Consider the following 27,758-nt stretch of genomic DNA (forward strand, 5'->3'; position numbering starts at 1 on the left):
TGTGATGACATAAACACTAAGAACTGTACGCTTCTCTTGTTTATGCCAAGCATTGATTAAGTGTCGCATGCGTGGCGTTCATTTGTTGCTGCGAAACACGCTTCATGAATGGATCCTCAAGCAATTCCAATTTCAAGGTGCTGCCATTTAATGTCTTTCCTATGGTCAAAAATGTGGTTTTGCGGGATGACGCCTACGGTAATCGTCTCGCCCGCCGCTTGTTTCGCGTCAATTTCAGCTGATAACGGTGCTGTGCACAATCTTTGCGCCCGATTGGTCAAGTCACATTCATGCAGACCAGGCTCATCACTCCTGTTTTTATGAGTGTGGATGCGAGCCGAATAGGTCTTACTTGGGCTATGACGCAATTTTCAGCTCGATGACACGTGACGGCTGAGCCAGGTCGGCCAGGCCGCCTTGGCCATCACGCATTTTATAATTCTGTAATCACTGATCGAATGTTGATGTGGGTTTTAGTATCTAGAAACGAAATTCTTTTAAGATTGTACGGCATGTCTCTTAAGCAATTTGCGTGCACAAGTTTCTCCATCAGGCAGATTCTTCCTGTGTCCTGAATTTCTCTATGACCACAATTTTACTATTTTAGTTGATAAACGTGGCAAACATAAAGTTATTGAAAACCTCTACGTGTCAGATTGGGAAAAAGTCGATCGGGTGGGCCTGAGAAAACATCCGATTTACGGGGTAAGTTCGGTGACAAATGTGAACACTTTTGCGAGCTATTTGGTGACAGAAATTGCGGAAATGGAAACAGATGACGACAGCACATCCCAGTTGCGCGAAACTCAAAGCTTAGTATTGGTCTGCAATTAGTATTAGTATTGGTCTGGTCGCTACCGCTTGCATCGTGAGCTTACAGTTGCAGAGTGCATGCCGAAATATTGATGTTAGCGCTGCATGAGCAAACTTCACTAGGCGGTCAGTCTAGTGCCGGACACGTGGTCTTCCCTGTGCCTGAAGGGCGCTCCTGAGACGGGCATACGGCCCCCTCTGTGCCGGGCACCCGGCCGCTCCTGTACCGGACATCTCGCAGTCCCAGCGATCGAAATAGCGACGCTCCAGTGAGCGGCTCACCGTCGCTGCAGTGAGGTACTGGCGCCGCACACTCTGTTAAGATAATGAACATTCTAATGGCACAGTCCGATTAATGCAACAAGTATCTCACGTATTGCTCTTTTTGATGAACTCGTGGTATGTGGCTACTAGGTCCCCGGTCCAAAGCTGGAACATAGGATGGGCTGTATGTGAATATACCCATAACAGGTAGCGGATAAATTCTGTTGGTGATTATGACACGTGCTCTGTCCAAATGCTATTTTAAAAAGTGGCAATTTTGATCCAGGAGCGGCGCTGAAATCAGAATAGTTGCTAACCACTAAGCAAAGTCCCCACATAACGAAACAGTCGCAGCGCCCGCAATCCAAATAACTACCAATCTCACTAAGCGCGGCTCATTACGAGGACATTGACTCGTTATCCACGTGAACTAGACCATGGAAAATATTATCCTTTGTTGGATTTGATTGCTTTTTTTGGTGGGAAGAGTTTCTCAGGCGAGGACTGTAGTTGCTAGAAATCTGAACTTTGAGCATTACGGAAAGCTATGAGATTCATTGCAGACACTGCAAATATAGACATGGGCTGTACCCGTGATTTGAAACAACATAGCAATTCTCAACTTAAGGTAACGCAGTTTCTAACATCAAAGAAAGTGTACAACTGATTGCAAAGCGGTGGAGAGTGATTTTGTATGGATGGAATGAAACCTGGTATAGTCCTTTCTCCAAGAGTGGCATTGTCCCAGAATGTCGTGAGACGGAGCATTGGGTCCGTTATTTGTCATTTATTGTCGTGATGTCGTCGCTGAACAAACATGTTCTTGACTTTCTCCGCACACACGACGTCTTAAGTTTGAACCGAACCGACATGTTCGCCGGCCTGAAGCCCGCGGCGCCGCCCACTCGTGCACTTAGACCTACGCCTCAACCACTGGGGCTTTTGGCAAGACCGGGAAGTGACATTTTTAGGAAGTTTTGGCAAGAAGGCGTTTAGATTTCGACGATATGGTGTGGGAGTGAAGCAAGGCCGTCATAATAACGGGTAATGACGGACATCATTTTACACGGAAACTTATTTCGAACTACGATAAAAAAGCGTAACTTTCTGCGTCGTGGCCATTGTGTCTGACTGATCTGTGCTGAGATTGCAGAAGTTTCATCAGACGCCTATTGTTTTATATGTTCAGCGTTTTCACCACACATCTTCAAGATCCACACCATTGACCACTTCATACAATCCAAGGTTTTGGCCGAGGCTGACCTTCTGTCGGTCGCAGCAGTGGCGATCCTGTTCAGTATTCTCCCCGGCTTTATTAGTCTCTTCTCCCAAGCCAGCTGTCATCATTCTCCTCACCGCATTCAACTAACGTGCAGGAAAAGTGCATACACGACTAAAACTGAAAGATGGCTGAATCTTTTGACTAAAACGCAAAACCTACTCAATGCGTTTGCCGATTGCATGCCACAGACGATTTCCCGATTAAGTTTTTATCATTCACTTCCTTCAGCAGTTTTAAACCTATAACGCTTCATTGTTTGCGCCAAACAACAGATTTCTCTGCCTACGCAAGCGTGACTTGAAGACGCATTGTTTGTTTGAAGCATTTACCAGAAGACAATTACAGACCAGACGTGGCGCGTTTTACAGTCAGGGCGAGCATGGGTCAGCTCAGTCGATCACCATGTAGCTATACAAAATAATGCGTCACGCCAATGATGTGATGTGATTTGGCTAGTGATAAAAGGGTTATGACATGGCCGGGGGGACATATAACCAGTTTAAAAACGGCGATGTTAAGTACCCATGCTGTCATATTTTGAAGCATGTGATGACGAATGGAAAAACATTTTCGAGAACCAGTTTTACACCAATAAAAGTTTTCGTCGCCAATTTATCGCTTTTACTGGATTGCAAGACGCGACATTTGTGACCCTCGGGCTCCACTGCTGCTTGATATCCGTGGGACTAAGAAAAGAATCAGCTGGGAACAGAAATGCATTGAATGGGTTGGCTGCCAGTTTCCGAGGTTTCCGACTGTGTGACGAATGATCGATGATCAATAGCGTTCCAACACTATCTTTGTTCCTAAATCAAGCTCGGTTTACGGAGACATACGTACATACAAACGCGGGTGAGTGTATGGTACGAATTAGAGGTCATAGAAAAAGAACCAAATGGGAAGGGTCGAGGTGGCCGTGGCCAGGGGTGTCGCCACGCAATTTTGGTAGGAGGGGACGGACTATGGCTAAAAGTGGACCAATTCTCCCGTGCCCCACATTCCTGCAACCCCGGTCTCACCCCGTACTTCTCCGATAGTCCCTCTGCTTCTAAGAGAATGTTTCTTAATTCGCCATCTGGATTTCATTCTGAAGAAAGAAAGTCAGATATGGGGACAAAATATCGAACGCAAAATATTGACCGAGTGACATGCAGAAACTGCAACGCGTTGACGCGCTAAACATCGACCCGCAAAATATCGACATCGCGCAACGTCGACAGCATAAATATCAACGACTGGTATGAAGGTTCTCGTAACACGGTGTAGCGTAGGAAAACATGCGGACCTGAACAAATGATTCATGGACAAACTAATTTGTAACGGCCTTAGCCACATATGCGCCCGTATGTGGGCGTTAGTTGTTCAAATACCTCGCCAGGAATATGATGTAACAAAAATGTCCTTTTATCTTACAAAATATTTGGCCTGACCTCACAGGCCACTCGGTGATGTAAAAAACTACACCTAAACGCGATTGTTTGCATCGTCCAAAAACTTTTGTTTGCCCTTGCTCAATAAAGGATGATGTGGGATGGAGGAAGCATGATAGTTGAATTGGCCCGGCATCTCACACATCAGCGGAGTCAAATCGCTTAACGCTCTCGGCATCCAAGGGACAATACATTTAATCTGTCCTTTTTACAACTGCTTCTTTCATTGATCAAGCAAAATTGTGGCGTATGTTGGCACGCCTCCCTCAATCACAGGGAGTGGCAGCCACAGAGGCCTTGTATGGTGGCCTCTGTATGGTGTCCATAGAGGCCTGACATTCCGTGCAGGGCCGTCTTTTGTCGAAAATGTTTGCGTTGTCGTCTTAAACTGGGTACCACACCTAGCTGAGATATTTACGACAGCACTGGAGCCCGCTACTTGGGGGTAAATAATTCACGTCTTCCCAAGTGGGGAGGAGAGGCAATAGTCATTTTTGGTTACTTGTTTCCAGTCAACGCCTGTCGGGTCACTGCTAAGTTTCAGAAAATGGAAGCCTCCCACCATCTCCACACACACCTGACCCACCCTCCTGTCGTTGCAGCAGCTGGAACGCCCAATGCTACCAGATTCCCCTGTTTCGTTTATTCCCACGCCGCAGGCCTCTGAGAAAGAAAAAAAGTGGGTCGTCGCACGGCCACGGCCGAGAGCCGTCCGTGACCATTTACACATGCTCGCTGCAGAATTTTGCAAACAAACTTACGGGTCATATTCGGGCAGAGCTGTGCTCTCGCGGTCACTACATCCCACACCACCGCACCATGCAGCCGTGATGGTGACACGCCTGTCCCGGCCAGCCGGGGCAGTGTCCGGCTGGGGGTGCAGTGGTGACGCGCGCCAGAATACTCCCCTCAGTGCAGCCCCACTCCAGGTCATGGAGGTCGCACTGTCACCTCAATTACTGTGCATAGCACGCCGCGGTCCAACACGGTGACCCTGGCTTTCACCATGGACGTTCGAGCTGATATGACAGCAGGCCTCGATGTTATATAGGTAAAAGCGGGCTCCTCTAGGACTCAGACTTCCTTTCCCTCCCCAATCTTTGGCACTGAGCTGTGCTGCCTACCTATTGGGGGTAAAGGCACAATGGCTTGTGGGCGCGTATACTATTCCGGCTTGATGGCATAGTAATCTTATCAGAGCGAGGTCGCAAGCCAAGTGAGTTTTAAGGTCTGATCAACTAATGTGGCCATTTTGTACTTTCAACGACCGAGCACGGTCCGGCTCGGTCAACTACGCCTTCGACTTGTTTATACGTTTGTGGTCACTTACTGTATTGTCATGCGATCATAGACAACCAGTGGCGCGTTACTTTAAAGGTTATGGTGCAATACTATTAAGGATTTTGAACACAGGATTTTCTGCAAGGCAAAAGGAAGGGCACCAAACATATTTACGGCGAAGACCTGCCCTTTTATGTTCGTATAAGCCCTGATGACGTGTGCACACCGTCGTCGTGCGTTTTGTGCACAAAACATTGTGCACAAACATTCGTTAAAGTCCTTATGACGTGTGCACACCGTCGTCGTGCGTTTTGTGCATAAAACATGGACCATCCGCTTCGGGGCATTTAAGGAGAATGTTCCACATTTAAAGATATTAAAGCTTATGATAAGCTAAATAAAGATAAAGATAATGATGTAATAAGCTCACTTAAAACTATCGACTTCACAGACAGGCGGGTGTCGGGGGATCAGACCCATCGGGCCCCGGAAAACAAGAAAGCTGGGGGTTCCGAAGGTTCAAGGGCCTCTTGGGAGAGTACTGTTTGGCTCACTCGGCTCGAAGAAGAATGAGCGTACTGGATAAGTGACACTCTTGTGTTTCTTCGGAAGAAAAGAGGTCCAGACAGTAACCAATTGCTCCGTCTAGGTGCTCAGTAGACCCCATGTGGCAACTTCGGAATCCTCTGGCAGTTCTATAGAATCTTTCTGGTCACTAAGGGTACACTGCCTTTATAGCTCCTCAGAATCTTTTGCCTCTCAAAGTCCCCTCAGAGCCCCAAGGGGGCCTCGGGATTAACCAAGGGCTCTTTGCCTACCGCTCATAAGTCACATTGTCTGTCCAGGGCCCTGTGTGTTAGGGGCCCATCTGGCCGCTCACGAGCCGTTTTGGTCGCTAACGATCTTTCGGGCCACTGAGGGGCCACTCGGGCTATTAAGGAGCCCCTTGCCAGTGGCTTTCTCCTCTGATTTCTCAGGAAGACAGGGACGGAACCCCGAATGTCATAAGGTCTCTTGCGTTGGTGGGATCCCCTGCTAATAACAAAAAACATGGAAGGGGCCATGAGACGGTGGAAGGGCCCCTTGTCAATCAGGGGTCCTAGCACCGAACAACGGCTGGGACCCCTGACCCACACATTTTATCTGGGGCACACACGTGTCGACCTGGGGTCCCTGTGCCATTTATTGAACCCGGTACGCCAAGGACCTTAGATGAAACCAAGGGACCTTTCAAAGTCGATGAGGGGTTTGCACGTCGACCCAGGATCAACCGTGCCGGCCAGAGGACCTTCGGAGTCAGGGAGGGGACCAATGTGTCAAAACCCCATTCAAATATGGAACACGCCCTTTAAGGACTGATGCTACATCTCGGCAACCGCAGAAGGTAAAGACGTGAAATCATCTGCCCGATATAGGCTAATATGCCATCCAAAATGATCAGGTGGTCTCTGCACCTTCCAACCAATAGGTGTGTGGCAGTTGCCGAGAAACGGTTGTCAGGATTACGACACGCTTTGCTCTAAACCGAAAACAATGTCCTACGGATACTACAAAGAAGCAGAGACGAGCCCGATGAAATAAATACCTATCTGTAACATAAAGCAGGAAATTCGGACCACTCCTCTGCGTTTTTTTTCGCGCAGGATTCGCGTGATGATTGAGCTCGGTCCCTGAAACTTGACATGTTTTACTAACTTTTCATTACCCAACCGATACTGCGACTTTCACTTTTGAATATTCGCCATGCGCAGTTCCAGGGCTGCCTGCGGATGGAATGCGTTTGGATCTCTCGTGATTTTCATCTTGATTCAGATATGCTCATTAGACAAACAATGCATTCTGCTCCACAAACAAAGAGAACTCAATGCATGGTTGCAAACATCCGGGCGCGAATGTTTGCAAGCTACTCTGGCAGGAAGTAGCCCTGCACAATCCCGGTGCTGCAGTGGCCACTCACGCAGACCATTCGGAGGGGAGAGTTCACCAGCCGTCCTGGCACTGTGACGGTTCGTTCCCAGGGACGGTGCAGGGCGGGGGTCACCGGGTGAGGGTGTCGGCACTGCTCGCCCGATGCCGGGCGCCCCGCGGAGCTGACCACGTGGTCAGCCGCCTGCCATGAGCCTCTTCTACAGTCTCTCTCAACTTTCTCCGAGCGCGGCCGCCCACTCCTGCCCCAAACCGAGTGGATGATTGGTTTGAACTATGGCGAAATGAACCAAGGGCGAGCCCACGTCTCGCCATTCTCTCGACGCCCGGGCCGGTACCAGGCGCGCAACGCACGACCCAATGACAAAACAAAACAACGTACGGAGTATCCATCAGACGTGGATTTTCAAACCGACCGCGCTGCTGTGTATCAAGCGGTAACTCATATGACTTAGAGCATGCAACATGCAACATTGCAACATATTGTGACCTATGCGTACTGTACTAAGACCAAGCAACCACACCAATAGATGAGGCAGATGACCGCTGGTTGGACCAGACTCACTGGTTTCTACAGGTCTTCTTCCGCACCTAGCTTTCAGATTGCTTGAAAGCTTTCATAAATTTAATCAGGTGGTTTGAAAATGAAGCCAGGCAGCTTTCACAAGAGCCATAACCAGGTGGCTACATAACCAGGTAGCGTAGCCGGCAGCTTTGTCGCACGACCTATCCTAAAGCCTATCCTCTGGTCTCTCTGCCTGGTGGTAACGCAGCAGTAGTGACCTTGGAGCCGGAGCCGTCCTTGGATTGCCGAGGACCTTCTGAAGGGTGAGCCGCCGTGCACCTGAACACGCGATGTATACCGTCAGGCGTAAGAAGGTGCTGGGTTCTAATCCCCATGCAGGCGACTAGACAAGACTGGTGGATCTGGCCACTGGCGGGAGCGCCGCTGAAAGGCCTCAGCCGATTACGACGGGCACAGTCGGTGCCGCCTGTGTCTGCAGCACCGTTATAGATGGTCACGGCTGGCGGCACCCTTGCAGGGAAGCTGACTCATCCCCGACCTTCTGTGATGCCGCGGCAGAGGAGAGCGACCTGCCGCTCCAACCGGAGCGATTTGTTGGCTAGCAGCTGATCCGCTCACGCTGCCGTCCCGACGAATGGCGTCGTGCTCATGTAAGCAGCTCCCTCCTGCTCATGCTCCAAAATGGGCACCCAGGGAGGCGATCAACTTATAAAAATGGCCGTATATTAAACAGACGAGATTATACATTTCGTAAGATTACCAGTGCCAAAGTGGTACCATGTCAAGGACACAGTCTGCGCATTCCTGAGATCGGATTACTGTATGAGTAGCAATGACATATTATGACATCTAGCCATTTGCATGAGGACTATAATCCCTGCAGCTTCTGCAATGCCGTTGGAATTCACTTTTGATATTAAAGGATATGTTAATCATTTACACATCATGCGTTATATAAGGATTGAGGGGTGTGTTTAACGCAGCAATTTCATGCTGTTTAATCTCCATTATCCATAAACTGTCTAGCGCCTGTTTCAACAGTTACCTCGGCCCGCTGCCACGCATGGTTACCTCTAGCCAGGTGAGCATGCACTCCCGTGAGGCTCACCTAGCTGAGATGTCGACAGAGAGCGGCGTCGGTCCACCGGCGGGGACGTGCCCGGCTCCGGTCATCATGCAGCGAGAGGTGGTCGCCCACCTACGCCGAAAGTGAAGGGGAATAGGAGAGATGCCAATGTCAGCCGGCAGTGAGCCGGCCGGCGCTAGACGAAGGCCAGACCGGGAGCCGGCGGGCTGACACGCCAGGACCGTGGCAGGAGCCGACGGGCTGACACGCCAGGACCGTGGCAGGAGCTGACGGGCTGACACGCCAGGACTGCGGCAGGAGCGGGCGGGCTGACACGCCAGGACTGTGTCAGGAGCTGACGACGGGCTGACACGCCAGGACCGTGGCAGGGGCCGACGGGCTGACACGCCAGGACCGTGGCAGGAGCTGGCGGGCTGACACACCAGTACTGTGACAGGAGCCGACGATGGGCTGACACGCCAGGACCGTGGCAGGAGCTGGCGGGCTGACACACCAGGACTGTGTCAGGAGCCGACGACGGGCTGACACGCCAGGACCGTGGCAGGAGCTGGCGGGCTGACACACCAGTACTGTGGTTGGAGCCGACGACGGGCTGACACGCCAGGACCGTGGCAGGAGCTGGCGGGCTGACACACCAGTATTGTGGCGGGAGCCGACGATGGGTTGACGCGCCAGGACCGTGGCAGGAGCTGGCGGGCTGACACACCAGTACTGTGGCAGGAGCCGACGACGGGCTGACACGCCAGGACCGTGGCAGGAGCTGACGGGCTGACACACCAGTACTGTGGCAGGAGCCGACGACGGGCTGACACGCCAGGACCGTGGCAGGAGCTGACGGGCTGACACGCCAGGACTGCGGCAGGAGCTGACGGGCTGACACGCCAGGACCGTGGCAGGAGCTGACGGGCTGACACGCCAGGACCGTGGCAGGAGCTGACGGGCTGACACGCCAGGACTGTGTCAGGAGCCGGCAGACTGACACGCCAGGACCGTGTCAGGAGCCGGCAGACTGACACGCCAGGACTGTGTCAGGAGCCGACGAGCTCGGCACGCATGGATCACGCCAGAAGCCGGCGGGTTTCATATGCCGGGCCGAGATCAGGATCAACCCAGAAGCCGGTGGCCGGGCACGCCACCTGGCCACTTCGGTCAATCATAGGACCTGCTCGCAGCCACTCACAGATCACCAGCAGCTGCCGCATAACAACAGCCGAAAACAGTTCTTTAGCAAAAAAAAGGACTAGGCTATGTCGAGCTTCGGTAAATTGGGATGTGTTTCGCTGTAAAATCCAAGGCAAACTAGAAGTGGTCTATTTACAACCTTTGTCATATACCCTACGCTGGTATTTCAAAAGCCTCCGATGGAAATGTGCAACTGGACAATGTCTTTCAACTTGTCTCTGACACATTACTTGTGACAGCAAAATTCATTAAGTAGTTATCGCGATGATTAAGGGCACCTTTTGCAATAATGCTTTCTACATTTCACCGTGAAAGAACCAAACGGTGCACCATTTATCAAGGACTTTTGATTAACTACCAGAGTGGGATACTGTGTTAAGTCCCGTTATCAGCATTTCGAAGTTAGATTGTTTTGCCACCCTTGCATTTACCAGCGCTGTGATCTAAGGATGGTGTTTACATTTTGTAATTTCTGCCGGCGAACTATGAACCCCATAAACGCCGCTCTTAAATTTCACCGCTTAAAAACTGACCCAGGATTGGTTAAAAACGTTCAGTTCTCTCATTCTTATCGTTCATTTCCTCTTTTTCCTTCAGATGCTTTCCATTCCACTTTACTTCCCAATGCGTTTCCATTCTTTCCAGATATTTCTTATCTACCCCCCCCCCCGCCCCCTCCCCCTCGCGTCATCGTGGATTGTACCACGCCTAGGGTCTACCAGGCACCGGGATTCTTTTGGTTCACGAAATTAATAATCGGACTGAACTGCGCCCGATACGAAAATTTTCCATGACTTGCCCAGATGAGTTGGAACAGATCGGAGCAGTCAACTAGATTACGAAACTGAATGTTACCCATGCATGCTATGTGCATTTTTCGTTTGAACGCGAGATAAAATGTAGCGGGTTGTCGCCGATTTTCATGACACATTCTGTTGTGTGCGATTGAGTAGTATTGCAATTACTTGTGTCAAATAGTGAACTGGCGGATGAGCGTACTGGCGGACTGATCGTATCAAATCCGCGATTGGATCGGACTGGCACGAATGACTCCAGAGTCATACGAGCGTCTGGGCCGAGGCGCGGTGTCTTACCGTGGGGTGCAGCACTTTGGCGATGGAGTGCGGGCTGGGCTCGGCGGAGAACATGGGCACACCGTGACCGGTCAGCTTGAGGAAGGTGGCCAGCAGCGATGTGGAGGCCGCCTTGTTCACCAAGCATGTCATCGTCTTCAGCGGCGGAACCACCGTAAAATGGGTCAACTTCACCTGCTCCACTGGCGAGTCTGCCGGAACAGGAGCACACGGGTTGAAGTCGCAACTGACACCCCGACACAGGGTAATACCACGACTCCTCTTCACATACGAGACGGGGGCACGACTCGCACCTCAGACATGGGATGGAGGGGCGACTCGCACCTCAGACATGGGATGGACGAGCGACTCGCACCTCAGACACGGGATAGAGGAGCGACTCGCACCCCAGACAAGGGATAGAGGAGCGACTCGCACTTCAGATATTAGATGGAGGTGCGACTCACACCTCAGACATGGGATGGAGGGGCGACTTGCACCTCAGACACGGGATAAAGGTGCAAATCACACTTCAGACATGGGATGGAGGTGCGACTTACACTTCAGGCATGGGATGGATGTGCGACTTACACTTCAGGCACGGGGTGGAGTGCGACTTACACTTCAGGCATGGGATGGAAGTGCGACTCGCACCTCCAGGATGGGGAAGAAGTGCAACCCACACCTTAGACATGGGGTGGAGGTGTGAATCACACTTCAGACATCGGACGGAGGTGCGACTCCAAGGTGGGAAAAAGGTGTGACTCACAACTCAGGTACAGGGTGAAGGTGCAAATCATACTTCAGACATGGGATGGAGGTGCGACTCGCACATCAGACACGCGATGTAGGCGCAGGTCACATCTCAGACATGGGATGAAGGCACAGCTCACGCTTCAGACACGGGATGGAAACGTGACTCACATCTCAGATACAGGTTGTAGGCAAACGTATTTTTCACCGTTTGGTGGACATCATCTGAGATTAACGTTGCGGTCAGCTGGTTAGTGTGCGCCACCGCACCAGCAAAACTGTCATCATGTTTGCCAGGATTACAAATGGGTGAGCAGTACGAGAAACTGACGAACACCTTGCACAGCTAAGTGACAGTGTCACTGCGATCAAGAAGTGGTCGAGGCTGACGAGACCAGCCAGCTAAATCGTGAAACCAGCACCGGAAGGGGCTATCAGGCACACGAAAAAGAAAGCCAGTTGCTTGCCAGTGGCATGCCAGACCCAAACAGCGAGCACACCTTCTCAATTTCAGTGTCGTGGGGCGCGCCGTTGCTGGGCGCAGACAAACGTGTACGCGAACACATCGGCGAACCCCTGGTATCTGAGTCATGTATAGTGCGGTATCGCTGGCACGTATCATATCGATTGATTTTTGACCAAAGCGCGACCTGGACCAGGTAGTTTTGGGTGGACTGATCTGGAATGATGTCATTCACGGGCAGCGCCACGTCCCCTGCTTCTCGTTCCGATATCGGCGGACGCGGTGCGCTGGTGAGCTGCGGCCGTGGTGCCGGCGGCCTCCTCACGCGCTGTGCGTCGCCGCCGCAGCCGTCCCCTGGACGCGATAAGGCGGTGCGCACGCCGCCCGCCGCCGCGCACATCCGGCACGCGATGGACCCGCGGCCGGGGCCACACGGCGGCGGGAGCTCGGGGACCGTGCGTAGGCCGGCAGGGGTGGGCGGAGGAGCAGGCTTTCCTGCCGGCGCGGCGACCGGCAGGGGTGGGCAGAGAAGCCGGGCGTCGCCCCGGTGCGGCGGCCACGTCACGCCGGGAAGTGTGCCAGCCGCACCGGGGCACGACGCCGCCTTTCAGGAGTGGCACGCCGCGTGACCGAAACGGGTCAGAGAGAGAGAGAGGCCACGACTGCACCTCATCCGAATGTCACGCTCGTGAGAGTTGGCAAGCACTCGAATCGGACACGGACCGGGCCGAATCAGGCTCCCAGTTCGGCCGGGTCCCAGTGAATTGAAGAGCAACTCTTGCACCACATTGCCCATCGTTTATATGCTATATATATATATATATATATATATATATATATATATATATATATATTGAGCGAATGCTGAAGCTCCTTCCGAAACAATGACAATTATCTCAGCATCAAGAATTCGCTCTGTGTGGCTGGCCTCTGTTAGAATCGGTCATGATCTCCTTATCGCCCTTACCTGATCTGACCTATCGTTAATGACATGATTGGGTAGTTTGGTTTAGGAGCCGTCTCAGCTAAAAACATCTTCTTTGAAAGAATTTGTAAGATTTTTTACCAAACTAACTTAAAATTGAGAACTGAACGAATAGTGCGTCCGGAAAGGAAGCCCAATCCAGTAGCTGGAAAACTGCACGGGAGGAGCGGAATCATGGCCATCGCTAGGATTTGCCAACTAAAAGAAAATGTTGATAATAATTTTAGCATCAATTAAGTGTTGGCACTGAACATTATTCGAAATGAATATTGAATAATGATTTGATTGCACCTAATTATAACTATCTGATACCATGCCATATCAATTAAACGTGCACATGCGCCACAAATAACTATTTGCTCCCATCCCGAAAGTCAAACCGCTTGAGCTGCAGGGCTATCGCCTCCACCAAAAGGGAAGGAAAACATTCAAAACACAGGTGAACATTGCCCCTTTCCCTCCCCCCCCCCGCCCCTGACTGGGGAGGGGAGGGATCACTCGACTGGTCTTACAGGAGTTGCGTTTGAGGGAGGGCTCCATATTTGTAAGGGATTTTGAAATGAGATAGATGTTTTAAAATCATTGATACCAGTTCAGAGTCATGCCCTTTTTAGGCTTAAGCCCCTCTTGTTTCAGAGCTTGACGCCCTCGAACTTGTGCAGACTATTTAGTGTAGACTATTTCATCCAGACATTCATGACGCCATAGAAACGTCACACAAATGCTGCCGTCTCATTGGCCATGAAAAGCTGAAAGCCGAAAACACATATGGTCATTCAAATACTCGTGTCTCGCGTGCGTCAATACGATTCGTGGCACCAGCTGTCATCAGTTGGCCGTCGACTGTTTGACGCGTTGAGTGCAAATTTCGAACACAAATCACATTTTGTGTTATATACACACATAAAAAGGAAGGTGAGCAGTGGCACAAGTTATGACGAAAGTAACGTCAAGTTATAAACCAATATGGAAATATGGGAACGATAGGTCAATGTGCGAGGAGGTGCCGACAGTGTAGTGGTTATCGCGTTTGCGTTAACCACTGCGCGTCTGGGAAACCAGAGGTACGGGATTCTCTCCCCGCGGTGCCCGCCCTTCCTGCCAGGGTGAGAGGCAGGCGACGCCATGTGGCCTCAGCAGCCGAGTGCGTCCAAAAGCCCCAATGACACACAGGTCAATATGATAACCAAATAACTTAAGAATCGCACCATCACCGTATATGTGAATGCAAGCAAACGGTGTAAAATGATGAATACATATACAATACACGACGGGAAAGCGTCAAAATACGACAAACACGAGAAAGCGCATGAAGATACTAGGGTTTCGCAACTACGCACCAGCACGCGCGCCACCATGAAGTATTACAAGTGTGTTAGCCCGTCCGCTACGGCGCCAATTACATCACGGCCATTTGACAGTGACTCTGACGTCATACACACAGTCCATGACATAAGCAGACGCATTGAGGAATTTATTTACGGAATCATAAAATTGTGTTGCCTTGAGAAGCTTTTGTTGTTTTTAAAAGCATGCCAATAGTTACAAATGAGCCCATTTCATCATATCTCGTATTTGCATCTATCCTCAATTATGCCACACTGCCTTTAAAGGGAGTGAGTGTCCCACCTTTGGGGCATCTTTCAAAAACATACTCTTGTGAAACCTCAGGACTGGTGACGCCTTATAATAACATTGGGTAACACCAATGCAGCACTGTCAAGGCATTATAAGAATATCAATTTCCATTATTTTGGAGTTCAAATCACGCTGTCAGCGACTTGTAACAGCACTACACCTCTTCCTTGCAGTCGTGGCCACTGTCGTCATGACAGTCCGCTGTGCGCACCTCTGTTGGTGCGAAAAAAACAATGTTTGTGTTTGACCTAGCGGACGAGGGTCTGTTATCGCCCAGCGCCTTGGTTGAAGTTTGAGCCAGTGCGTCACAAGGGTTATGGAAGCTCCCATTCCCAAAGCACAAGTGGATGTATTTTCTATGTGTCCCCTATAACATTTACCAGAGGCGCTCGGGTAAATGCCATAGGGGAGAAATCGGAGCCACAGAAAACCTTTCGTTGAATCTGCGGGATGAAAGTTCTATGTTCGCCTATCCTGTTTTGTAAGCCAAGTGTTTCAAGCTTTCGTGGCTTTTATTACACGAAAAATATTTTGACCCATTAGTGTGTTACAAACATTGCAGACCACGCACGTTGGAAAAAACAAGGCAAATGAAACGTATTTCTTTCATAGTGGTGAGCATGGAGTTAAATGAGATGTTTCCCGCGGGGTCGGCTACTTCAAATGGAAATGCTGAGCTGTTCAGAATTTCGAGAAAACTGGCATTGCTGATCAAATAGTACGTGTGTGATATTACAGTTAGTGAAAGGTACAAAAATGGGGAGATGCTCCTTTAAGTAAATTAGCATTTACATGAGGCATCAACCTCAATCCAAGCGCAATGTAATCTATTCAAATCTAGTCAACACAAACGGCATTGCTTTAATTTGTACAAAGTTTTGTACCACCAGGACTTTTTCCAACAACGTGATGCCCCCAGAAGACTGCATTCTTTGCCGTCTGGTGGAAGGGTGCTGGGCTTGCAATCTAGCGGCATTGCCTACGAGTCCCGGAGCTGGCGCGGTTTATCCCGACGGACGTGGATAGGTCAGCTGGCAGCTCGCCAGAAAAGGTCAGCCCGGCCCCGGACGGCCGTTTCGGAAAACTGTGTGGCTGTTAAGTCCACCACAATCCTGTCTGACAGCAAGACAAGACCACAGATCAGATTTATCTCAATCAAAGTGCTCAATCAAAGCATCGTCATCAAAGTGAATCTTTTCCAGCATTCTCATGAGCTGACCAGTGCATAGCCACGTGCCTCGAGGATCAATGAGCGGGCGGAAGGGGATATTTCAACGGGCCTGTGGCCAGCGTTTTGTCTGTCAAAGGAAATTGAACAGGATTCGCAGAAGGCGTGATGTCATTCGCTCGTAGCCGTACAACCAAAGTACGTTGCAATATATTTGGTCATGTAGACCGGTAGGCTAGGGTCCACCAACCCTGCAGTGTTTCCCCAGCGCGGACTACACCTTCGTACGGCTTGCGGCTCTATCAGGTCACGGCCCGGTCCGAGCCATAGGGTGCAGCAGATCCGGATCGGCGGTGCCCGGCCGACGGGAAGGGGGGGGGAGGGAACTGAGTCACGGTCCCGACACCGGCCGCTGTTGCCGGCCGAACCCAGCGACGCTCCCACACGGCGGCCGAGACAGCAGTCACCCCATACGGTGCCGCCGACACAACCAGTACTAGCACATGGCAGCAGCGGCAGAACTGGCACTATCCGGCGACAGTAACGGCAGAGCTGGGACGCCACACGACAGCAGTGGCAGGTTGGAACTTCCACACAACAGCTGCGGAGCTTGCGCCATCACACGGCAACAGAGACCAAAGTCAGAACAGCGGGCCCCCGCTGACCCGGACACAGGTCGGTCCGGCCGTCAGCCAAGGCCACGTCACAGACAGATCACAGCTGGACCGAACAACTAGTCTAGGTAGCAACCAAAAGTGAGGTCAGGAAAGGGAAGGGAAGGGAAGGGAAGGAAAGGACGGAGCAGTATCAACTGCAGGATGGAGCAAACATATAACACCAGCTTATAAGGGTCTGTGTGCGTGGATGTTGACAATCAGAAAATGGTGCTAAAATTAATTATGCCACTCCAGATAAGGTGCACGAAACGCGCGTATCCGCAAAAAAGTCCGCCAGGTGTTGGATTCTCGACATGTTACGCACCGACCGTAGCAAAATCACACGTGACTAATGTTAGTCTCGGTGCCACTTTTGTCGCTTAAGGCCTGAAAAGTCAGAGGCATCGCCCAACCGTTGTGTGCATCATGCCAGCAGTCATCGAAACGCATCAGTTTCATAGCTCTTATCACCACCATCATCATGACTAGCGACATCATCATCATGATCATATCACCGTCATCATCATAATTGTTATCATTATTACTATAGACGTTATGCTTATAATCATGACCATAATCATTATCATCGTCCGCTTCATCGCTATCGGCATTGTCCTAAATGTCATCATCATCACCGTCACTATCACCACCACTACCACCACCATCTTCGTTACTATCCTTATCATCGCGGTAAGCATTAGCACCACCACCAACATCACCATAATCACCCCCACCATCCCCATCATGACCACCATCAACGACATCACCATCATCATCATCAGCAGCAGCAGCATCAGCATCGATCACCATCATCGACAACCATCAAAAACATATAAAATATGTTTGTACTGTAGCGAGGCATGGCATTTCCGCTCAATTGTAACACATCTTTCTTTCAATCTTTGGACCCCCTTACGAGTGACTTGAAATTACTAAGTCCACAGTGGCTTCCACAGCAGCTGTAGTGCTGTATCTGCCAATTTCATATATTGTTTTGGTCTAGTTGCATCTTGCAAGATGTCATTGATTCCTTAAAACAAACGTTTCATATCTGAAGAAAGTGAAGTGAGCATCAGATATGGTGAAACGAGCTCACTTATGACTTTTGGCACGCTTTGAAGTAGAAACGGGCTGCTCCGGACAACAACATTCTCCGTTTGGTAAATATGCTCCTTGATACGTCATTGGTTTATTACTGCATCGTACATCGTACAAACATCGTCATTGCGCAACATTGATTGAGAACGAATTGACGGCCGTTATACCTGGAAATCGTGCTAAAAAACGTGAGACATCAACGATTCGACCATTTCATTTTTCTCGGCCTTAATCGCCGCTTAGCTTATGAAATGGCACAATTTGAATGACGTTATTATATCGTCATGAATGCAAAGGTGGCCTTGAAATACGCACCCGAAAAATCTCCCATTTTCGCGGGCGCGTGGCTCAGAAACTAGAGGGGTTTAGGTCTTAAGAAGGGTAGTGCTGTGAACTGTCCCGAAAGCTCTTCAAGATTGCTCTTTAAGTTCAAAACCCTATAGATAGGTGGAACGCTCCCTCTAATGCTCTTCAGTATCAGGGCTTATGTCAGGGACGATAAACTGCCGTATGCCACCTGGTTCTTAGTCCTGGCATGTTCTGATCCAGCGTACCATGATTTGCTCTACCACCATTTTCCTCCCCTGCCGTCGGTCGTTAGAGCATCGTTATCAGGATGCTCTCACTGCGGGCCAAGAAATAGTTGCGAAGAAAACCTTTTTGTGTAATAAATCTGTCTGTCTGTCTGTCTGTCTGTCTGTCTGTCTGTCTGTCTGTCTGTCTGTATCCCTCTTCCCTCCCCTCTCTCCTCTCTCTATCCTCTCTCTCACCCGCCCCTTCTCTCTCTCTCCTCCGCCTCTCTCTCTCTCTCTCTCTCGTCACTCTCTCCGCTCTCTCATCCTCTCTCTCCTCTCATCCTCTCTCTCTCTCTCTCTCGCCTCTCCCTCATCTCTCTCTCTCATCTCCCTCTCTCTCTCTCTCTCTCTCTCTCTCTCTCCTCTCTCTCTCTCCTCTCTCTCTCTCTCTCTCTCTCTCTCTCTTTCTCTCTCTCTTTCTCTCACTCACTCACTCCACCCCGAAAATTTCCGGACAGAAATGCCTAGTAGAACAGGTTTTTCGCCCTCTGCTGATGCTTGGGCAAATTCTGCATCTGAACCAGCCAGGCCAAACTGGTTCAGCCTGAGCGATACCAGACATACCTGGGCGAGCGTCGGCTTCCCTGTCGACGCGCGGAGGCACAGTATTTTTCACCAGTGTTACTTACCCAACGGACTTGAGTCGATAGGCGCTGGGCCCCCGGCCAACGAGATTCGAGCAACATCTCCTGGTCCCGCTTTTTTTGTCCTTCACGTGCCGCACGGGATAATCAAGATGTATATGGCTTGCTGGCGCGGACGTACTACGCATAGCTTGATTCGTCTGTTTACACAGCTGATATGACCGATATTTGGAGCTATATCATCAAATTCCAGTTCCACTAGATACACGTCATTGCCCTGAATCACGCCCATCGCGTCATGGCATGGTGTAGCGCGCCATAGTTACGGTCTTAACGTCTTTCCCCGCCATACATGGCTTCACCTTCGACACTTTGAATGGATCGCTGCATGTGTGGAATATAGACCAATTTCTGCATTCAAGCTGGCGGTCTCCTGCGGTTCTTTTCCGCGACAATGCAGCTTCACTGATCATGCAAATTGTAACATTCTCTCATCCGGTCACCATGAAGATATATTTTCAAACTGTGTCACATAGTATGGTGATGCTGCTGCACATCAATAACGCTAGATTTTTCCTTCTGACATAAGCCCATGTTCCATTCCTACCTGTGAACACCAGGCATTGACCTCACCGTAAGGCGACGCGCGGTTAGCACGAACGGCAACCATTATGCTATTTGCCTATACACCACCCTTAGAATTTGAGGGGCTTCAACGTCTGAAAGCCCTGAAATCTTTCCGAATATTTGTGCGCCCTATCTTGAATGTTTCTGGGAAGTCATAATTTTATGTGTGCACGGGTGTGTTTGAAGCTCTAAGACGTTATTTTGTGGCAAAAAAGTTTTACGCCACGTTAATCAGTAGCTTGGACAAAGGAGCTCAAAGATAAGCCAACGACTGACCCAGCCCGCGATCAGTGAGAACCACAGCGCGAACCGTCGCTGCGGGTCGGGTCATGTGGGACTCACGGGTCAGACTAGGTCAGGGCACCGGGGAAGGTGGCCGGCACGCCTCAGGGCACACACAAGGTCACGGCACAGGAACCCACTAGCGGGAGACTGGGGACGTGAGGTTCCGAAGGTGGCTGGCGGCGCCGTGGCTTGTGCAAACACCTCAGAGTTGGATGCAAAGCCCGTTTCGATGACAGTCACCAATGTGATCGAGAGCCCAAAGCCTGCACGCCAGTAAATACAACTGCAACGCTGGCCACCTTGTTTCGTTGAGCAAGGTAGTTCGAATAACAAGAAACAGCACTTGGCAAGGGCGCGAAGGATCACCGACGTTGAATAGCTAGTTTGAACAGCAAGAAACAACGCATGGCAAGTGCGTAAGGGACGCGTTAGGGCAAAACGGACTAAGACAAACCTTAGCCAAAGACAATGAAAAACAGATCTGGAAGTAACGGAGAAAGGGTTCAGGGAAGTCGACAAGCCCCTGTATGGAAACCCATGCATAAAAGCACCGAAAAGAAGAGTGAGAACAAGGGAGTGACTACTAAACAGTCAGCATGTAGAGATGCTAGAGTGAGAAAGCGAGTCAGTGCCAAGGGGAGGCAGACAGCGCCCAGCGAGAGCGCGCAGGCCAGACGGAGAGCGCGCGGTGACGCGCGATCCATCCAGCCCGGCGCGGGGTGCCGCGTGACGACGCGTGCTTGGTGGCGGCGCGGAACCGGCCTGGCCAGCTCGGACGACCGGTTGTGCGCGGCCGGCGCCTGCCGCGTCGAACAAAAACGTCCGGACGGGTCAGCGGCCGGCCGAGCGCCGCTGACCGTCCGACTGATCGCCGCTGGCCGGCCGCCGACCGTCGCTGACTGGCCGCTGACCGTCGCTGGCCGGCCGGCTGATCGCCGCTGACCGACCTGTGGCTGGTCTCGTACAGCCAACTGACGGAGACAGACACCGTGGGAGCACACGAGCCGACAGCAGATCAATGCCATCGACGACTCTGATACTCATGCCTTTTATTAGAAGGAAGAGGTGGGGGCACTTGATCATGAGCAGCCAGCTCGTCCATACTATACCGATTAGACGGTCGTAAGTCGCATTATCACTTCATGGAACTGATACTTGTAATCAAGAAGACAAAATCGGTCTGAAAATGACATTTGCATGACAAACCGGGCATGGAGACCGCTCAGCTGACCGCTGGCAGGCAGGCCGGCCAGAGCACAGGGGTTTCAGTGTGGCCAGCCCGCCACACTGGAGCCCCTGTGCTCTGGCCGGGCCGGCGTCACTCCCCGGCGAAACAGGGACGAGTCGGCGGGTCGGCCACACTGGGACCCCCTGCGGTGCGGCCGCGGACCGGCTCGTGCCATCGTCTTCAGCCCGGGATAGGGCAGGGGAGTGATAGGTACGAGATCGCAGGACCGACCGGCCCTTGAAACGGCGCGGTGGCACCGCTGGGCGGCTGTGTCGCCAGGCAGTGCGTGCACTGTCCGTCCCCAGCGCCATACGTGACGGTGACAGGAGGGGCATACCCCACGCCACAAACGTCAGACCGTGTCCTTTAGCACTGCCGCGGTAACCTGTCGTAACATGACAGCTGGATGCAGTACAGTGTAATGATACAGCATCATTTTTCACAAAACCCAGAACATGTTAAACCATGATAAGAACCAACCGTGCGGTACAGCGCCATCGCCCTCGGCCGGGAGTGTCGCAAGCCTCCCGTGGGAAACAATGCCACAAAATATGCAGATCTGGACCACGCGGAGGAGTTAGTCTCCGAGGTGAGCGGAGTCCGCCACCCAGCGGCGCGCTGGTGGGCGCAGGCGACCCCAACCGCTGGGAACCACGCGTCATTTATCAGCGGACTCAAATTACAAGGTCTGTTCACCGCGTCCGCCCCGCCGCGTAGGAGAGGCTTCAGCCACAAGGCCAAGCGAGCCAAGGTCTGGCGGTCGGCGACAAAAAAAAACACGCCTGCGCGATCCCTGGGGCCGGTACCACAGAAGGGCGTTGACGTTAAGGACCCACCTGGACGCCTGGAGGTGAGACGAGAGGGGAGTGGGGGAAGAACAATCCGCTACCACACATCAGGGCAGCTGGAGCACGCCGTGCTGTTCGACGAGACAGAGCGGCGAAGGTTTACATGACCGGTGAAGCAGGCAGCCCACTTCAACGACTGCACAGCCCAGTGCAGGTGAAACGCAGAGCCACTCGGCCATCAGAGCGAGGCATCTCCCGTCTGGATCTTCCGGGCCGTCGACCTCTCCGGTCAGAAAACCATCGGCAAGCTCCGCACCACTGACAAACGCGAGTGAAGTGTTAACGTAACAGACACATACCGTAGGATCAGAGTGCATTCAACCCGCGTTGGACTTATTTGGCGACACATACCGTGGGTGCAGACTGCATTCATCCCACGTTGGACTTGTTTGGCCGCACACCCTTCCATCCCTGACAACATCGCCAAACGCCAGGCCCGTGTTGGCAGAATCGCGTCTTTACCTCGTTCCGCTGTTTGTTTGTTCCGCTGCTGTTTGTCTGTTTGTTCCGTAGTTTGTTTTCATGCCGCACCTCATATCTGAGCGGCAGCTGACAGCCTGTAAGCAGGACCACAGCTTCCAGCCAAAACAATGGCCCAATAATACGAGGGACGTTTGATTTGCTCCTGCTGCAGCATGGTAAAAATACGTAGCTGGGGCGTGCAGGGGTGTCGGCAACAGGGAGAGGAATGTTGGGAGACCCGGCACCAGTATCTTGCCCCTTTACGTATGAAACCATGACCCCATGGCACCGTCTCTTTCATCCTTTTCTGACAAGAGTGACGTGACTTGGTTAGCTTTTTTTCGTAGTTTTGGGAATGAGTACCTGGGGCTTCTCTACAGCAGCTCGCTTATCCCACCAGAGTTCTTTTTATAAACAAATCCGATGGGCATGAAAAAATGGATTTTTGGTTCTCCGCCAGCTCACGTCGACATGTAGCGCTCTGAACGTCATCGCTGAAGTAATTTTAAACTGACGTATATTCCTACACCCAAGTCAGCATTATATCGAGGTTTTCTTCTATCTGAGAAGATCCTAAGGCAGCACAATTTTCACGCAAAATAGTAGAAGACTGAAATTCGACGTTGAGATGTAAGGATTAAATCTTGCCTGCAGTCAAGCACGGCAACTCGGATTTAATCCAATGTTGACACATGCTCGTATAGGAATTGGGGCTTAATTTGACTCCGAGGGTCTTTCAGAATGAATGCCGACCTGCACGGCGTGAACTCACCACGTTTTGCATAGCTATAGGCTATTGAATAGTGACCCTCTTGGCACGGCACTTAGATACACCATGCCAGATCGCTGACCTCTGACAGATCGAAGGCGGGCCATGGCTGTAAGCGGGGCAATACCTGTGGAAGCGCTAAACGTGATGTGACAATGGGGTGTCAGACGAAGCCATGCATTCCTGGGATATATTTCTAGACAATAAGCCAATTAGATTCAGGGTTATGACTAATTACATTGACCTTGGGTCAGGCATGAAAGTTAGATCGAGATAAAAAACAGCCTGCTTCTTCACTAAATAGCATGTTTTACGTGGTAGTTTTTGATGCTCACTTCGATTTTGTGATGACAGTGACGTCAACGAACATTTTATTTGAATCTTTTGAGAGTCAAAGGAAGTCGCTGACCTAAAATGTCCGGATCAACCTTTTTTTTAGGTAAATAACGTCTACGCAATCTGTCATGTTTATCTCAATTCAAAAATCAAAACAATCTCGTAGGTTTTGGGTCACTGTGACCTTCGCAAGGCCAAATAAGTTATATGATTTGAAATGAACATTATTTACTTTTTGCTTAGAGCAGGTATATTGTACAGCCGGTTGCATTAAGAGGTTTGGAGGCACTTCGGGACACCGATTTATTTTTTGAACTTGTTTGAATTGTTTACCCGAAGGTCATAACCTAGAGATTTCGCAATTTAGGTGTGTTTAATTACAGGCCTACCCACCCTGCAAGCTTGGGCTTCGTATTTTCCTCAGCTTTTGTGATCTCAGGGGGCTCAAATTACCCCCAACCCCAACCCCGCCTCAGCCAAGCGCGTTGCATTTAACTGGCCACGCGCGCATGCCTTGAAATCCATGTTAGATTCCTATTCACTTCAAAAACAAAGCGTTACGGAGGCACGCAATCACACGGCTCAAGTTTGTCGAAAATACGGCTAAATTAGCTGGAAGGCCAAAGCTGAGTAATTGACTTAAATGCTAACTGATAAAATTCCTAAGTGCATTTGCGAGAAACATTTTACATATAGATAAGACAGTACTTAAGCCATATTTTTCAGAGATCAAGGAGGTAAATGTATTGATATTTTGGCTACATGTCCTTACCGAAACGAAAATCAGTAATAAATTTAAAATTACCTGCAGATCACACTTAACTTTTGAGGGTTCTTTTTTGAAACAGCGAGCCACAGCAATTGACGGCAGCATCAATCAGCATGATCAGCGCTCCTTACCGCACGCATAATCATCGTGACAGCAATTAACGGCGGCGATGCTCAGAAATACCAGGCTCCTGTCCCGCTCACAGTCTGGTGTTTTGCACTACTGTATCGAAGATTTGCAAAAATAGAGACGAAGCCATATGTCAGCGAATGACACTTGACCATGGCATAAGTCAGACAAGCTGCTTATCTTAATATCCATTCAGCTACCACGATAATCGTAACAATAGCGTGCGTGATGTGTCTGAAAATTTGACGTTATTCTGTATCACCCTTTCTTTACTTGCTCTCGCTCAAATCATCCTCCAACCAAGTTCTTTTCCATTGCGTACTAGGTGTATATCACTATGCGTTGTTTATCGCAAGCGCTCTTATTCCTCCGTATTTCCCATAGTTGAGTAAACTTGAGTTCTTGATGTTTTTAAAAATAGAGATACCTGTTTTGAACAATGCCAATTATCATATCCAGTTTTGAAATGAACCTATCGTACACCGCTCAATGGTCTGAAAGAACAGCAAATGCATGATCATAACCAGAGAGCTCAGAAAATCAAGTTAGAAGCACGGCACAGAATGTAAATGGGACGTGAACGTATTACCTTGACACAAAAACTAATTCAAGACTTGCATGGCTGTCCAGCCATTGCGGCACAAATTATCGTAGAGTTACTATGTCAAGTGACCATCAGAGCCTCTGCGCAGCGGGTCACGTGCTGACAAAGCCGATGCAAGCATGCAATGCAAACGTTGACGTTAATATTAGCGGTCAAAGGCACATGGATGAGTTCAGGTAAAGCCAGATTTTAATGAGCAAGGTCCATCATGAGTTCGGGGCATGCTAAGTATCGCCTCCTTGCTGAGTCAATCGAGGTCGTGCGGTTTGGGATCCATCCACACGTTTGCACGAGCAGTGTGCCCTCACCATAGGAAGGCACACGAGCCTGCAGCCAAACAGCGCTGCACCAGGTTACTTGCCTGGGTCTAGTTATGCAAGCTCCTATTTGCGCTGGTGGCGTCGGCACAAAAAAATTCATGAGACCCAATTCGTGTGGCAATTGGGTCACCTGAGAGGTCGGGTCGTCCCAGTCAGGCCAACACGGCTGCCGTGGTGAGTGCTTTCATCTTCTTGACAGCTATGGATTTGGCAGAGCCGGTGACAGCACGCAGCGCCCGCGGCCGGCTTATCCTCGTAACGTCCGACATCTCCGCTGGACCACCGGGACGACAACGCGCGTCCGTTGCTAGCGCCTCACACACATCACCCGTGCCGTCGCCTCGTGACAGCCTGGGCGAGGCTGATCTGTGGCCTGTCGCCGCATCGGGCCTACTCTGGGCGGCGGGCCGCAGCCGGGAGTCACACACCGCTGCCCGGCCGGTCAACACCGCTCGCCCAGGGTGAATAACCTGCAGGCGGCTGCAGGCTGCCGCCAGCAGACGCCCGCAGCCGCTCGTGCCGCTCTCCCAGGCCGGCTCATGAATGTATGTATTGTTTTGGTGCCGGCGCGCGCCTTCCATGCAGCGGACGGTGAGTGGGACGCTGGCGCTCAGCGCACTCCTCCGAGCCTGTTCGCTGGCGCGCTTGATTTAATTTCTGGAATTTTCAGAAATCGCCAGGCTCATGTTGTGTTGTGGCTTATCACTGGATGTTTATTCCCTCGCCATTACTCTGAGAACTTCGCTACTTTGGCGCTTTATCGCCAACACTCCAGGGGGAGACGCCTGCTACCCCTCAGCGGAGAGTGCCTGAGAACTGTAGCCGCGCTCGGCCTCGCGAGGGACTTCAGCTGCAATGAGGCGGCCCCAAACGACGTACAAGACAACCGACCGTGGTCAGCACTGGGACCATAAACATGGCCCTGTGCCAAAACTTGACAGTGCAGCTTCGTAACTAGCCCGACGCAATGCGTCTAGACCCAATTTCACCACACAGGCATCATGCAATCAACTATATCGTCATGGCATAGACCCCGTTTGATAACCCACAGAACATATTGGCATAATGGAATGGAAAATATTAGTATACCGTCTATCACTCTGCTGCAAATGAAGTTGGGTGACTGCAGCGCTGCAGCGTGCGAAAATCGCAATGCTTTCTGTCTGTCCAAAATTCCCCACGCAGGATGGTGGCAACTGGTTCTTGGCAAGTGGACATGCCAGCTGAAGAGGGCGACGCGTGAGAGCCATCCAAGAGGCCAGCACGAAAATCGATTGAACCCATTTCCTTTTCCTCATAGTCGCCAGTCTTGCCCGTGAACGATTCACATCAAACCAGGGTTTTCCTCCACAAATACAACGTGAAGCTCTCGCTCGTTTCAATGGTTCGCCGAGCATTCAAGTATTGTACAGGTCGTCGGCCGCTTCAGCAAGCTCAGCCGGAGCTCGGAGCTTGACACGCGCCGCCTCCGACCGCGGCACACCCTTCTGGACCGCAGCGTCCTCACCTGACGGCTCGCTCGGCTGGGGCAGCACGCTCCTCTCGGTGTTGGAGTCGGCCAGGCGGATGTGTAGTCGCTCGCAGGTGCGCCGCAGCCTGTGCCGACGTTCGGCGTACACGCGCTCGCGGTCGCGCAGCCAGTCGTCCGAGAGCGGCGGCACGTCGGCCGCCTCCACGCGGTCCACCTCGCGGTCGTAGCCTTCGAAGGAGCGCTCCTTCGGCCTTCCTAACGCGGCGGGGCCGTTCAGGTCGCTGGGGCTCACTAGGCCTGCCGGAGGAGCCTGGGAGCTCGGCTCTCCCAGCGAAGGGGCAGTCTGGCTCGGAGCGCCGGCGGCAGGTGCCGGCGGGGCCGGTGCGCCTGGTTCTGTCACTGGCCTGGACGCGCTTGAGAAGAGGTTGCGGGCGGCGCCGTAGAACTCGAGTGGCGGCTGGGAGGCGGATGGGGCCTTCAGCGGAAGGGCCGGGCCGGCGCTGGCCCGGCCCAGCTCAGCGGCGGGCGACCAGGGTCCGCTCACCAACGCCGCCACGGCCAGCGTCAGCAGCACGGCCGCCAGCACCGACCAGCGGCGCCGCATGGCGACCCGCACGCGCCACATCACAGAGACGGCCCACTGGCGGCGTCCACGGCGTCCATCGCTGCAGCCCGTACCGCAATCCGCCCTCTCGCTCGGGCCGACGCGGCGCTACTGAGCGGCGGGCCGGGTTAGCGCCGCCGCCGCCGCCGCCGTCCCGCCCGGGGCGCGGGGGTGGCTGCCCGCCTCCGCCAGCGAGGCGCGCCAGTGATGGCGCTGCCGGCGAGACACGCTCGTCTCCAGCGGCGCCGGACGACGCAGATCTGATGATGCCTCTATCGGGGAGCAGTGGGCTGTGACCAGTGCTGCTGATGATGAGGTGATTGAACGCAGCGACCGGCGCTCAGTCCTGTCAAGTAACGGTGGGAGCGTAGCGAAGGCTTCGCAATGTTAGGGGGAGCACAACTCACAAAAGTTTACTGATCACCGAGTTTCACACAATGCCGGCGCCCGAAAGTTTTTACGTGTCGAAGAACAACATCGTGTGTTCTTGGTCTTCTTATTCATTCGTGTCTACTTGATGCC

General features: G+C 51.7%; 1 protein-coding gene across 1 annotated transcript in view; it reads right to left on the reverse strand.

The window, feature by feature from the left end:
• LOC119093200 (carbohydrate sulfotransferase 14) overlaps positions 1–27,328 on the reverse strand; it is a 34,023-nt gene extending 6,695 nt beyond the window's left edge. The window contains exons 1-2 of the mRNA XM_037216115.1: positions 26,669–27,328; positions 10,886–11,076 (exon numbers count right to left, since the gene is read on the reverse strand). Coding sequence (XP_037072010.1) covers positions 10,886–11,076; positions 26,669–27,257 — 780 coding nt within the window. The 5' untranslated portion in view covers positions 27,258–27,328. The remainder of the gene's footprint in view (positions 1–10,885; positions 11,077–26,668) is intronic.
• Positions 27,329–27,758: the final 430 nt, after the last annotated feature.

This window comes from Pollicipes pollicipes, unplaced genomic scaffold (assembly GCF_011947565.3).
Source record: "Pollicipes pollicipes isolate AB1234 unplaced genomic scaffold, Ppol_2.1 Scaffold_4002;HRSCAF=4701_pilon_pilon_pilon, whole genome shotgun sequence".
NCBI lineage: Eukaryota > Metazoa > Arthropoda > Thecostraca > Pollicipedomorpha > Pollicipedidae > Pollicipes > Pollicipes pollicipes.